At 38.4% G+C, this 15613-nt stretch overlaps 1 protein-coding gene across 1 annotated transcript in view; it reads left to right on the forward strand.

Moving 5' to 3' along the window:
* The first annotated feature begins 399 nt into the window (after nt 1–399).
* The window catches only part of LOC127443872 (FRAS1-related extracellular matrix protein 2-like), a 35013-nt gene continuing 19799 nt past the window's right edge, over nt 400–15613 (forward strand). Inside the window, exons 1-2 of the mRNA XM_051702869.1 lie at nt 400–5428; nt 5600–5689. Of these exons, the coding sequence (XP_051558829.1) occupies nt 400–5428; nt 5600–5689 (5119 nt within the window). The remainder of the gene's footprint in view (nt 5429–5599; nt 5690–15613) is intronic.

Consider the following 15613-nt stretch of genomic DNA (forward strand, 5'->3'; position numbering starts at 1 on the left):
AGATCTCTAGAAAATATAAGGGGCTGTAATTTCTTTACTATAGTCCAAGTAACTTTTATCCTCTAAGCCCCTGCCTTGAGTGGCTAAAGAGGGAGAAAAAGGGAGGGCTAGAGTGAATGCATTGCTTTGGGGGGTTGTCCCATGTGCTGCCTTAAATTAGCCATGGGAGAGGTTGGACTGAGGGTGGAGCTTTGTACTGTCACTATCTCCTTTGTTAAGGATTACCTGCAGTGCTTCAGTAAGCTGGCTGCATTTGTGCTGTGTGTGGAGGACATAGAGAGAAGGGAACAAAGCAAAACCTTAAGAAATCAAGTGGACAGTCCTAAGTTTTACGTTGACACTGTGGTGCATCTGTTTTTGCAAGCTCCCTTTAAAAGTGTAGTGCAACTGGCTGTAGTTATGGCTGGTTGTCTGCAAAGAGGAAGGCTGTGTGCAGCAAGAGCACATCTGAAGTGCATCTTTGTATTGTTTTTATTAGAATATTGTCTCTCTTTAGTGGATGCAGATCCTTTTATTGAAGCTTTTCACCATAGACACCGATCTGGACCTACTGCTGAAACAATCTTGATTGCCAACAATGGGATAAGAGTTCCCTTTGGACGCTCTGTGTATTTGGACCCTATCAATGACCTTGTGACCGAAGTGCATGCAGAAGACCGCTGTCACATTACAGTCCTGGACAATGACCCATTGGCCCAGAGACCTGGAATGCTAACACCAAAGAAGTTTCCCTGTGCTTTCGGAGCAGAAGAGGTGAAATACACTCACTTTGGTTCCCGAAGCCCTAGCAAGGATCACATAAAGCTACAGTTGAGGTATGACTCTCACACAGACACTGTGGTGGTTCCTTTCCTTCTTGAAGTAGAAGTGGTATTTCAGCAACTGGAGATTCTCACTCGTAACATGCCTCTGGTTGTGGACAAGCTCAATGGGCTAAGCAACCCAATTGACAAAAAAACCTTGGCGTTTGCTTATGAAGATGGTGTCACTAAATGCAAGATAACCACATTGGTTGGTGCAGGAAAACTTCCCAGGTATGGCACTCTTACTGATAACTCAGTTAATGGCCAGATGATTAATTGTGATGATTTTCTCAAAAAGGGAATTAAGTATCAACATACTGCCAACACCAACTCTCCTAACAGAGACTACATTCCAATGCTAGTGGAAGTACAAGATAATGATGGTAATACTATTCAGCAGGAGCATTTCCAAATCATGGTTAGAATAAAAGAGGGTACTGAAAATACACCACCAAAGCCTAGCTTTATATCTATGATGATGATGGAGATTGACCAATTTGTAATGACAGCCATTACATCAGATATGCTGGAAGCTGAAGATGTTGAATCAAATTCTGATGAATTAATCTTTAACATAACAACTCCCCTGGGCTATCAGCAGGGCTATATTATCAGCACAGATGATCAGAACCAGTCAATCACCTCTTTTTATCAGAAAGATTTGAAAGACCTGAAAATCGCTTACAAGCCTCCATCTGAGGATTCAGACGTTGAAAGAATTTTCCAGATAGAATTTGAAATTGTTGATACTGATGGAGCAGTTTCTGACCCTTTTGCTTTCATGATTGTTGTGAAACCAATGAACACTTTAGCTCCAGTGGTGACCAAAAATACAGGACAACAGCTTTTTGAGGGTCAATCAAGACCACTATCCAGCTCACAAAATTTAGAAATCAGTGATGAGGATAATCTTAATGAGGTGAAGATTACGGTAGTTGATGGCTTAAAACATGGAGAGCTGAAAGTGTTAGGGTCTCAAAGAAACTTTTTCACACCAGCTGATCTAGATGCTGGCATTATTGAATACCAGCATGATGGAAGTGATACCTACAGTGATAACATTATATTTAGAATGACTGATGGCAGTAATGAAGTAGAGTTTTTATTCCCCATCACAATTGCCCCAACTGACGACGAACCCCCCATTATAAATGCAAACACTGGTATTGTGCTGTTTAAGAATGAAGTGATGCAGATATCCCCCTTTATCCTGAGTGCCACTGACATTGACTCAGAGGATTCAACCATCAAATTTATATTAGAAGAGCCATATTCAGCAATTGGTGAGCTGCTCCTCAAGCAGGTGGAGCCTCCTCCAGACCCATCTGCATGGAAGTTTAGTGCAACAGATGATATGTTTGAACAGGTGGTGACAGAATGGTTTCAGCAGGATATTCTAGATGGGAAACTGTTCTATCGTCACAAAGGACCTCACAGTACCACCACTTTGATCGACCAGTTTGTCTTTAGAGTCCAGGATGACAATGATCCACCAAATCAATCAGGAGAGCACACATTCGCCATTAAAATCCATCCAGTGGATGACATACCTCCAGAGCTTTACCCTGGCACCATGCTACACATGACAGTCAAAGAATATGAGCTGACATTTTTTAACAAGAAGTTTATACGCTACACAGATCTGGACTGTGATGACAGGGAACTTAAGTACACCATCATCAAGCCACCTACTGACACAGACGAAAACAATCCTGTTCCTCTCGGTGCCATTGTACTGACTGACAGCCCTGACATTAACATCAGTGAGTTCACGCAAGCACAAGTTAACCACCATAAAGTGGCATACAAACCCCCAGACCAAGAGCTTGGTATTACTCCAAAAGTGGTCCAGTTTACATTCACTGTAGAGGACACTGCTAGTAATTCAGTTGATGGACTTTTTACAATATTTTTACAGCCTGTTGACAACAAGCCCCCTATAATTACCAATACTGGTTTTACTGTTCTGGAGCGAAACACCTACATAATAACCAAAAATGAACTTGATGCCTCTGACCAGGACACTGAGGATGAGAATATTAAATTCACTGTGACCCAGATTCCCAGATTTGGGCAGCTGCAATATTTAGGAATTGACATGTCTAATGGAGAGACATTTGTATTGGAGGACATTGAAAACAATCGGCTGGCCTACATTCACAGTGGTGAAGAATCTCTTCATGATGTCATTAAGCTGGACATTAGCGACGGCTTCCATGACATGCCCATTGTTGTCAAGGTTAACATCAAGCCTGTTGATGATGAAACCCCTACTATCATGTTACCAGCAGGTTTGTTAGGGGCTTCAATTGATGTACTTGAGAATGGTGCAACAGAAATCACCAGCAATGTCATCCAGGGTCATGATGAAGACACAGATGACCTCATGCTGACTTTCATAGTAGAGGAGCCTCCTAGGCTAGGAGAAATAATGGTGAGGGGAGCCCCTGCTGAGCGCTTCACCCAGCAAGATATAATCAATGGCGTGGTTGTCTATGTTCATACTAGCGGTGAAATTGGCCCTATCAAAGAGCATGACTCCTTCAACCTAACCATATCGGACATGTCAGATGAATGGGTTGTTGGTGGCAACAAAGTCCAAGGGGTCCGTGTCCATGTCACCATCCTCCCTATAGATAGTGTTCCACCTGTTGTTAGTGTGGATGGCCAGTTTGTAGTAGTAGAGGGTGAAAAAAATGTTATCACATTGGAGCACATTCAAGCTGAGGATATTGATACTGATAATGATGATATCTTATGCACTATAATTGTTCAGTCCACATCTGGTTATGTGGAGAACATCTCCCCAGCTCCTGGGTCTGAAAAATCCAGAGCAGGCACTGCCATCACTGCTTTCACTATTAAAGATGTTGGTCTTAACCATATCTATTATGTCCAAAGTATTCACAAGGGTGTGGAGCCAGTAGAGGACAGATTCACATTCCGCTGCTCTGATGGCATTAACTTTTCAGAGAGGCACTATTTCCCCATTGTCATCATCCCGGCCAATGACGAAAAGCCAGAGATCTTCATCCGTGAATTTGTCGTCATGGAGGGGATGAGCTTGGTTATTGACACTACTATTTTGAATGCCGCTGATGCAGACATCCCAGGTAATGAATTAGTTTTTGAAATAATTAAAACCCCCAAACATGGAAACATAGTCCAGCAGTTGAGCACTGGGGCCATTTCAGTGGTGAAATTTTCCTTAGAGCAGATTAAGGAGGCCTCTAATATTGTTTATGAGCATGATGACTCTGAAACCAAGGAAGACAGTTTTGAAATTAGACTCACTGATGGGAAGCACACTATTGAAGAGAAGGTTCCCATAATGGTCATTCCTGTTGATGATGAAACCCCAAGAATGGCCATCAATGATGGACTGGAAGTAGAGATTGGAGAAACCAAAGTCATTAGCAACAGAGTTCTGAAAGCTACCGATTTGGATTCCGAGGACAAAGAGCTAACTTACATTGTCCGCTATGGCCCTGGCCAAGGATACCTCCAGCGGATTACTAAACATGGAGTCGTCATCGGCAATATTAGTATTGGAATGAATTTCACTCAAGATGAACTAGACAAACAATTGATTCAGTATGTTCACACAGGCCAGGAGGGTGTCCGTGACCTGCTAAAGTTTGATGTAACTGATGGAATCAATCCCCTCATAGATCGCTATTTCTACATTAATATTGGAAGCATTGATATGGTCTTCCCTGATGTTATCAACAAAGGTGTGACCCTCAAAGAGGGAGGTAGGGTCACCTTGACCACAGATCTTCTCAGCACAACTGACATTAACAGTCCAGATGAATATCTAAGTTTCAGCATTACTCGTGCCCCTAGCAGGGGCCACCTAGAAAGTACAGATCTCCCAGGTGTGCCCATATCAACCTTCACTCAACTGCAACTAGCTGGCAACAAGATCTACTACATCCACACATCCGATGATGAAGTGAAGATGGACAGCTTTGAGTTTGAGGTGACAGATGGCTACAACCCTGTGTTCCGCACCTTCCGTGTATCCATTACTGATGTAGACAACAAAAAGCCAGTCCTGACGATCAATGAGTTGGTGGTAGGGGAGGGAGAAACCAAGCTGATCACACCCTTTGAACTGACAGTGGAGGACCGTGACACTCCAGACAACCTGCTGCGATTTGTAGTAACTCAAGTGCCAGTTCACGGTCAGCTTTTGTTCAATGGAACTAAAGTCATTACAACATTCACCAAGCAAGATCTAAATGACAACCTCATTACCTACAGGCATGATGGCACAGAGACAAATGGTGACAGCTTCTCATTCACAGTTACGGATGGAACTCACACTGACTTCTATGTTTTCCCTGATACTGTCTATGAAACTCGCAAACCCCAGATGATGACAATTCATATCAACACAGTGGACAATGGGGTGCCTCAAATTATTGTAAACAAAGCAGCACCATCCCTCAGGGTTCTTCATACTGGGCACTTAGGATTTCTGATCACGAGCAAAGCTCTAAAGGCTGAGGACAGAGATAGCCCAAACAAAGTGCTTAAGTATGTTGTGACCAAAACCCCTTTTCATGGCTTTATCATGAATACTGCTTTGGGAAATGATAGCATCAAGTCCTTCTCGCAGGGTAAGTTATGCTCTTGTACTTTTTTTTTCTCAAAAAAATATTAACAAAACCTATCACATGTATTTTCTTAATATGCGCAATATTGACTATTGTATGGATATCTGTCTTGATATCTCAAATAATTAATCTCCAACTTTTTATACTCATCTCATCTTTCCTCCCTATCATTAGCTGATATTGATGAAATGAAGATTTGTTATGTGCTTCTTGATGGGTCCAATGCCACAAGTGATACATTCTACTTCACAGTGGAAGACAATGGTAAGGAAGTCTGATATTTTTCTTTTCCTAGTCCCTATAATTAACTGAAAGTGTCATATGTCACTAAAACTAGAGTTGGAATTCCAAAGCTTACAGTTGCTTAATTAATTTAATTTTGCTGATGGGGGATTCTTTTTGGTTTGCTGTTAATTAGGAGAGTGTCTATGTACAGTTCAGATTTACTATTTATAGAAAACAATATTTATTTAAATTGTATTTATACAACTTGAAACTTGTACTATCTGGTCAAAATGCCTAACGCTCTCTGAGTTTCTGGATTCAAAGCCTCTAAGCAGCTATAAGCTTGGGCCCTGATCAGAATGTATGATACTTTTTCAGAAGACCAATATTATTAAATAATTGGTCTGGTAAATAAAATATAGGCTATACAAATGTGTGAAAATGCTTTAGGGAAGGTTTTCATGACATTTTTAAGTTACCCTTATGGCAAAGTTATTGCAACCCTTTTCTTTTTAAACCTTTCTTTGTAATTAATTTGGTCAAGGAAGACAAGAAATACAGAGAGAGGCCTTCCAGCAAGAGAAAAGTACAAAGGGACAGAGAATCCTTAAAACTTTAGGTAGTCTATAAATATGAATATGTATGCAGTAAAAATGAAGAATTTATTTAATCTCCCTTTGTTTTGCTACATTAAACACTCATCAGAGACCAGCTGACCATTTGTATGAGTAACTGTGTGAGGTTTGGATATCGTATGTGGCCTCAGCAAGACAACTGTTGTTACAAACAGAAGCTTAAAGAGTGTACTATATATATATATATATATATATATATATATATATATATATATATATATATAATATATACACACACACACTCAGACAAGACAAAGGAAATGATGATTAAACAAATAAATGTTTTCTACTGGGATGAGTCTGGACAAGTTGGTATAGCTTTGGTGGTCAGCAAATAAAAGCACTTGGCTGAAGTGCTTGGAGATTTTTTTCTGACTGATATGGTTTTGATGTCTGAGTACTTCCTAGTAATTTAAAACGAGGCTGTTGTTTTGTTGTCTATGATTTTAATTTACTTTTATTTTAAATAAAAAAAAAATGTATTTTTTTATTGTCAGTGTTGTTGCAAAATTCATATTATCAGCACAAATCAGTTTGATTGGTTGGAATTCTTTGAACGTAAATTGAAAAAGAGCTGACTTTCCCTGTTAGTAGTTTAATTGATGGCACTTTAACTGCACAGAAACTGGAGCATGCACCAGGGCTGGCACTACATCTCTTTGGCAACATTTCAGCTGGAGGCAGTCACTGCTATGAGAGCCAGTGAAAGATACACATTGTCAGAGGCTTTGTCAAGATGGTAGAGACAATACCATTCAGGGATAGAAAACTGAAAAGCCACTATTCATGTATTTGTGACTTTAATGAGACGCAAGGGCCTAAGGAAGTTATTAGTGTTTGTGAGTTCATTTTGCAAACCTCAGATATAACCTAACTTTTCGATTAAGTCTATGCTTGATTCAACACAGGATATTTACTGTACCTAAAATTCCTATAGACTATCGTGAATGCAAAACAGGTTTGACAGCTGAATTCTCACATCTAAAATCCTGTCTGCATTTCCAGAATATTTACGTGTGCTCACATTTTTTTTTTTTTTTTTTTTTTTCAATTTAAACAACGGTCTAGGGCTAGGCGAAATGGCCAAAATATTATTACAATATTTTCTTTTTCATATCGATCAATATTTATATTTATCACAATGTACATTTCATACCAGTAATGGGCAAGGAAATGTATTCCACATGTTTGATAGACCTCAAGAATGAATGTAAACTTAACTTGTTTGTTTACGAGTGAACTCCACAGGTTAAGTGACCTTTTAATTTGAAGTTCAAGAAGTATACTTTTAGTTTAGTTTAGGATGTAATCCTACATAAGGTGTCTTTTCACCACAATTTCATAGTCTTCAGCGGACATTTGACATTCCTCATGGTCGTTAATTTTTATGTTTTCGACAATGTTCTTCTTCCTGGTTTTGGGCCGACGCGTGTCTACTACGTAACCCCTACATTATTTAATTGCTGTAACCTAAAGTTGCATTCCATTCAATTCGAAAGTCAGAATTTCCAACTTTCTACTAGGAAAAGTGAAATGGAATGTCTCTGTCAACAGTCGAACACCTGCTAAGCTAACGGGAGCGTTGCAGATCTGTTTCTTTACTCGTCATATTCTAAGCATCTGGCAATGGAATGCCTTTATGGTCGGAGATCGGAGATATCAAGTAGGAATATTCCACATCCAACTTTGAAAGGAATGCAGCATTTGCCGCAAATTCGCCACTGGTAATTTTCACATGCAAATGAGCTTTTTGGCAAACTTGCGGTAAATTGTCCATTGTTGCCAAAGGTTTGCCAGAGATTCACCACTACTGACAAAGAGCTGCAAACTTCTGGCAAACATTTGCAGCGAATCAAATGCTCATTTGCGTGTGAAAATAACAAGCGGCAAATTTAATGCAAATTTGCAACTAGTTTAGATTTTTTTTTAAGGTTGTGTGTATATCTTTGCCAAACTGCTTGCATTTTTAGCAACACGCACCTGATCATCTAGATTAGAAGTAGAACTTAGTATAAATATTAAAAATTACTTAAAAGTTTATAATCGATATCAAGGTTATTTTCCCCTGATAAATATCGAGATCCTTTTATCACCCAGCCCTACTGGGGCCTTAGAGAAAAACACAGATATACACATGCACAATGGCTCATATGTTACATCAGTATACATTAACACACATGTCCATGTATAAGTCAGCCTTTTCAGGGCCAGAGGGGTGAAGATAAGGTGTGAAGAGGGAGATGGTGATATGGATACTAGTAGAATGCTGTCCTCAATATGACAGTTATGTGTGTGAACGGATGTATATGTGCAGTGTGAAGCAGATGGTAATATTTTAAACAGTGGCCAGTTTTTGAAGAGGTGGCACTAATTATGGTGTTAATAGAGGGTATATGTGGCTTTATATAGTTCATTTCCTATTGAGTTTGCTGCATTAAAACCCTAAAACCTTAATTTGGACATCATCCACTATTTTATCATGTTTCTTGATCTAATCTAATATTTTAAAGCAAGGCAAATGCATTAATTTCATGTGGTAGATGAGTAAGGCATTGCATAGACATTACAAAAGCGCCTTTAGAAGGCAATATATTTTTTTATTTGATTTCCATATCATTGAACATACTGTATGTCTTTCACTGGCCTACAGTCCACAGTGATCCATTTTGCAATCAAGTTTGTCAATCTATCTGAGGTAGATTAGGAGCTGTTTACATAAAACCCGTCCTTATTGAAGCTTTCATGACATGATAATTTGCTATAATATCAGCAACAACAGGTTATGTTTTATGTTTATGTTTTTTAAAACTTCTAATTGCTGTCAGCATTCAAATAATTCATAGACCTATAAAATACAAGCTTAGGTATCATAACAGGTGTTACATTGTATATTAGAGACATAACTCATATGCAAAGCAACAGTAAGCTTGTTATATGATCATTAGTTAGATGGTGGAATGCATTTCCTCTGAGACTTGAGTCTCCAGCTACGTTGACCCGGTGTTAGTGTGGAAGTCACTGCAGACAGAGATCTGTGTGTGTCAAGCAGAAGAAATCTGCAAACAGATCTTCTTTCAAAGTTCAGTCTATGCCTGGCTGTAACCCAAAGGCGTATATGCTGAAAACCCTGGGGCTTCCCCCTACCTAGTTTTTCTATTGAGATGGAGAAGATGGAGTAGATCATGCTGCTCAGTTGGGTTTGGATTTTCTTCCCTCATTTACTCAAAAACCTGAAGTTCAAAAGTGTAAGTGAACAGTCAGGAAGCTTAAGCATAATCATTTTTGTTTTTGTTTTGGGTAAATCTAACAATCTGGAAAAAGTTGTTAACGTCAAAGCTATGTAAACAGATTAAACAAATTTCTCAAGTTTAGAAGTTTCTTTTTCATCTTCAATGTCAACACCTAATCTTTGTGTTAGACATGTTAGCAGCCATCAAAAGACTTACTGCTATTTGGTGCCAGTGGCCACCACACCCACACTGAACTCTGCAGCCACTTCTCTATCATCCTAGTTCCTCCTTACAACCCTTAGATTTATGGAATTTTGTAAGTGTGCTGAAGGATATGATGTATGGTTCTAGGGATATTCTTATCACTCACAGATGGCAAAGTTCTTCCTGTGCCTTGTGATCTGAGCTTTGAGATCACCCTGCAGTTCCTTTCCTTCTTAGGAGTACTTTCTCTGATCTCTCTCTCTCTCTCTCTGCCTGCCATAGACAGCTTATGCGACTGGTGTCAAAAGGGATGTGGCTGGTCTGCCATGCCATAATTCATCACCCTGCAGTTTGGGGATCAGGTGCCTGGCTTTCACAGAAGTCACGTGGACAAGTACAGTACCTGCCAGTGTCCAGTTGTCAAATATTCCCCTTGTGGAATGCCAAGAATTGCATGAGGTGCCTAACATAGATTTCTAAGCTTGGTGCATGCGAGATGCCATTATTAGATGCAGAGGCAACGGCCAAAGCATCTCAGGTCAGATAGATGTGACCCATATTTGAATATCAGTTTGAATTGTACAGTTGGGGTAGCTTTTGAAGCATGGTCATGCATTTTCATGTCTGGGGGCCAAAAACAAGGCAAGTTTAGTCTTGCAATATCCCTCTGGTACTAAATGTTGATCTCCTCTCAGCATTCCCTTCCATGCCTATAGCTACTCTGTTGAACTGTGAAGGTGAAGATTGGGAAGAACTATACATAATCAACTTAAACTATTACATATCACTTTAACAAAGATTAATAAATATTGTAAAAACGTATTGTTCATTGTTAGTTCATGATACCTAAAGCATTAACTAATGTTAACAAATGGAACCTTATTGTAAAGTGTTACCAACCTTTAGATTGTAGTATACCAGAAACTATCAGTACCAGTATGAATTTTGCATCCAAAAACAATGTTTTTATAATTTTGCTCCATTATTGCCTTAACATCAGGTTCTAAAGAAAACATCCTAAAAATCTTGGCAAATATTTTCTGAGGAGCTTTTAAAATGGCAGGGATAATTTTGTCCTGACTTGAGTGAATGTGGCAAGACATTGCTCAAATGTTGTAATAAAATGGCTGCAAAATCTTGAGGTTAGACACAGCTGCAATCGGATCCAATTGGATCAAGGTTTGTGAGACTGACAACTGATGGGCACACTTTAACATACAGTATATACTGTATGGCAATGTTTGCATACAAATGTTACAATTTTATAGAGTCTAATAAAATGAAACTTGAAAGCATTATTGCAGCAAACCATTTCACACAATCCTTGGAGAATTATTTTTTGTCAATTTGAAACAGACATAATTCAAATTTGGTAGTGTAAATTGTACGTTGGTTGTAAAGCCAGGAATGCATAACATTTTTTTCAGAATCCATAAAATGTTAGCTTCTATTAATGTTGGTTCTGTTGTTCTAGCCTTTATTATTTTTTCCACAATATCAAAAGCTAGGGTGACCTGAATGAGTGGGAATGTGACCATTACTTAGCCCTGCAATCTTTCTATGTACTATGGAGGTCATAAATACCTCCAGAGCTTTAGACAGCCCTCTATTAAATGAGTTAGCACAACTCATTGATGTCTTACTGGGCTTTACTTCCCCTCCATCTTGTAACAAAACCCCTCATATTAAATAATTTATAGCATAACAAAACTGGCATTACACTGCTATCCTTGATTCTCATGAATCATAGTGGGGAAAAAACATTCAGAGAAAACATTCTAAAGCACTCATGAGAAAACATGCTGGTCTCACAGGGAGGCACTTTTGTGTTTTTTGTTCATCGTAGACACAAATCCTCCTTGAGTGCAGAAAGAAGCAGAAAGAAACCATGAGAGTGGGTTTGGGCCACCCAGACACTGCCTGCTGTCTGCCTTAGTTGTTGTTCCCATGCATAGATAAAAGTTGAAAAAGGGGAGAACAAGGGAGGGCATGAGAGCTGGGAATGAGGATACAGCTGTCAATCCCCACTCTTGCAATCTGAAAACCAATGAGAAACTGGTGTGAGAAAGAAGGGAAAAAAGAGCACAGTCAGAGGACTGAGGTGGCTTCCACGGTCACACAGCACCTGCCTTCCAGAAATAGCAATAACACTATTTAGAAATAGGCCCCAGGTTAATTTCTAACAGCTAAATTCATTTTGTAAATAACATGATATTTCAGTGATAATGGATTATCAGTTGTTATTTCATCTCTTTAGATGGCACATGCCATTAAGATTCTTAATGGCATATAAGGGTTATGAATTATAATGTGTATTAGCACAGTGACTAATACAATGAAATAAGAGGAATTGTTCACAAGACATTCTGTGATTAAACACTTCACTTAAGGCTGCAACATTTGTAGACGATCAGAACTCCCAAGAAATGAAAGGTATATTTGCATCAGCTCTTTTTTATATGTTTGGTTATATAACTTTTTCAACTACTTTTGGGACAGTTTCTTTTATTTAAAATCATACCATATTTTTAATCATTATGGTACAGTGGTGGTCACACTTTATATTAGGTGTCTTTAAATACATTAAAATGTCACTCGATTAAATGTTTTAATCGCGATTAATCGCTCTCTTTTTTATCACGATTAATCGCATTTATTTCCATCTTAGGAAAGAAAACGAAACAATATGTAACAATATAATGCTTTATTAATATTTTCCAAACAAAGTCTTCCACAATATAATGTCACCTATTCAAGTAACATTAAACATATCCCAAAGTCTAATTGGGAGGTTGACTTATTGAAAGAATTAGTCACCACAGGTTGAGTATTCATTCATATTTCCATTCATTTCATATTTCTATATTCATAATTTTATAACATTATTTATGCATTTGCAACTGCTACTATGCATTTGCTACTGTGTAAAAGCATTTATTTCTGCTCTGTGAAAATACATCTAATTGCCACTTTAGATGCAGCTTTTGTCCCACCTTTGCTGTGTAAAGATGGCTTTTGTCCCTATAGGTTTATAGGTTTAGTATTCATTGCACTGGGCATTAAATCTCTTAAACATCCTCCAAAATGTTAATCTGCCTGTAGTCTGTGACTATCCGCTTTCCTACAGCAATCCTAAAGCTGCGTTCACGATTCGCGTCAGAGCGTCAACTTCAGCATCCAGCTCCGCTTTGAACTCCACAGGAAAAGCGGAGTGATAGTTAAGACTTGGCGTGCTTCGATGGCAATTAAAATGCATGGAAAGTACTCAATTTCTATCACAAGTCCCATCTAGGCTTGTTTTGTACATTAAATAATAGCACTAAGAAGTCTATTCTCCATCATTTCATCACTGACAGGGAAGCACTGTTGTTGTGTGTCAGTGTAATGACACCAGGCGGACACATTACAAAGGATCCACCCTCCCAACAAGTGTTTATGCTGGTTTATGCCGTATTAACGGTAAATGCGTTAATTGCGATTAAGAAAAATGAATGTGTTAAACTTGTTAATCGCATGTGATTAACACGTTAATTCCGTAGATCTTACGTAAATACGTACAATGTATTTACTGCGTAACTACGTTGTTCTGCAAAATTCTCACAAAATTCACATTTGCTGCTACTGAGGTTGAGATATGCGTAGGTTTAAGAGTAGGGGTAGGGTTAGAATTGGGGTTAGGGGTTAGAGTTAGGTTTTAGGGTAAGGGTTGGGTTAGGGTTAGAGGTAAGGTCTACAGTGTAACTACAAATGTCATTAAATGCAGGTACTTTAAATATACAATGCAACAACATGTATGTACATAATAAGTACATTGTATCAAATTATTAAGTACATAGTTGTTAAGTACACCTAATATAAAGTGGGATCAGTTGCATTGTTAGAATTACAAGGCCAGGCTTTAAAGAAACTATACCGTTTTAAACCACATGTTTTGTTTTGTTTTGTTTTTCCTCTCAGTTTTTCCTAGGGTCCTTTACTTGGAAGACAAATGCGGAAGTGCTATTAAACACTATATATTTCTTCTACATCTGGATTCTGTGATATATCTTTGATAAGTTAATTAGAAGTTATTTTACAGGAAATATGAACACCATACCATGTCAACTCTTTATTTCAATATAGAAATAGCCACATCTATAGCATCAGTTTTATTATTGCAGTTATTTATTTTGATGTGATTAGAATAATATAATTGTATTTATGCCTGAGTAACACAATTATATTTTACATTTCATGTGTTCTGAAGAAATGAACAAGGCCTCCGAGTCTTACAGGTGACCGCTGGATTCTTAACTGAAAGGGAGCTTTCTGTCTGCATGTTGTTTTTTTGGATAATTCTCTGACACAGCCTTACTAAGCTCAATATCAGCTCATACTCAAACTGGGCAGTGTGCCTGAGAAAATTGTCTCCTGAAGACAGAGACACTTGGCTAACCTTCGATATGCTTCACCTTCCGAAAAGCCTTTAAACCATGCCTAATTTTATTCAGCGCACCTTTGTGAGGTATTTAATACATAAATGTGCTCAAATATATAGGTAGATTTTGAAGTGGTGCATTAGTGTGCCTGAGATATGCACAGTTTTGGACACTCCTGTGAAAGCTTAACAGGGAATAAAACATTACATTTGTATGAGGCTCCCTTCTCTTCTTCTATGTCAATCAGCTTCAACGTGCTTAACGACACTTCAGCAATCCAGGGCAAAGACATAAATGATAAACAAGTTCTATATTTTTAGCTAGAGTTGTCAGACACCTGAGATTGGTCAAGGCCAATGCTGTCACGTTAAGCTAAGCCATTTCCCAGACTGAAGAGAGGAAGGCCAAAGGAGGACATGATGGTGATGCTACCATTTAATCCAATTTTGTTTTGAATCGATTGCACAACATAGCTGCTATTTTGAATTGGTTTGAGCTGAGGCAGCTCTTTTGTCTCGTGTCTTTGCTTTGAAAAAAGGTCTAAAGTCAGTGGCACCAGTTGGTGTCCAGGAATGTTGAAGACCTTTTTCTCTTTAGGGATTATCAGAGTCATGAGATTGAATTTTTGGATTATGGCAGGATGAGACTGAGAATACTTTCAAAGTCATTACAGTTCTTTATCCTACTCCAGTCAGTCAAGATTTAAGGCCCTGATATACTTCCGGGGAAGTTCTTCTTCATTCTTCATTCATAAAAAGAAGTTCTAAACAGCTAAACGACGGTATACTTTTTGCAAACATTCTGACACTGGCCACACCACTGTGAGAGGCATTTAGAACATTTAAATATGAGGACACTACATGTAAAACCTTAAAAATGTGTTATCAATGACTTTTTGCCTCATTCTTTGAATAGAATTCACATATGCTCAGTAAAAGATGCTGTTTTAACCACTCGATGATGATTTAAAGTAATATATATGCAGTAGAAAATGTCTTGTTTACATTCTGAATTCACAATGCTAATGCACTAACATGCTATATGTAGCCAAAATATATGCCGATTACACTCTGTTATTGTAATTTATGTTGACACCGCTACTACTGCAAAGATGAGTGTTAATGTGCAGAATACAGACAAAAGAATGGTGATAGATTAATATCTCACTTTGGGCAGATGTGTGAATGGCTTTAGCTATAGACGGCACATAAGTGAATGAGCACTTGAGAGTATTTGAGTAGATTTGATTCCTTTTGTAGACTAATGAATCAAAACCATAAAAAAAATAAAATAAAAAAAATTGACATTCTTGGAAAATGTCTCTGTGTGAACGACTGAACTGATACATTTGCACCTGCTCGCTAAAAACTCTGCATGTCGGTGTGTTTATGTTGAATACTGACTGAACAATGTAAACAAAGTAGTTGGTGGAGCTTCAGGTCACACCTACCGACGACATGGACCAATAGCAGTGAG

The sequence above is a fragment of the Myxocyprinus asiaticus genome, chromosome 7 (assembly GCF_019703515.2).
Source record: "Myxocyprinus asiaticus isolate MX2 ecotype Aquarium Trade chromosome 7, UBuf_Myxa_2, whole genome shotgun sequence".
Lineage (NCBI taxonomy): Eukaryota > Metazoa > Chordata > Actinopteri > Cypriniformes > Catostomidae > Myxocyprinus > Myxocyprinus asiaticus.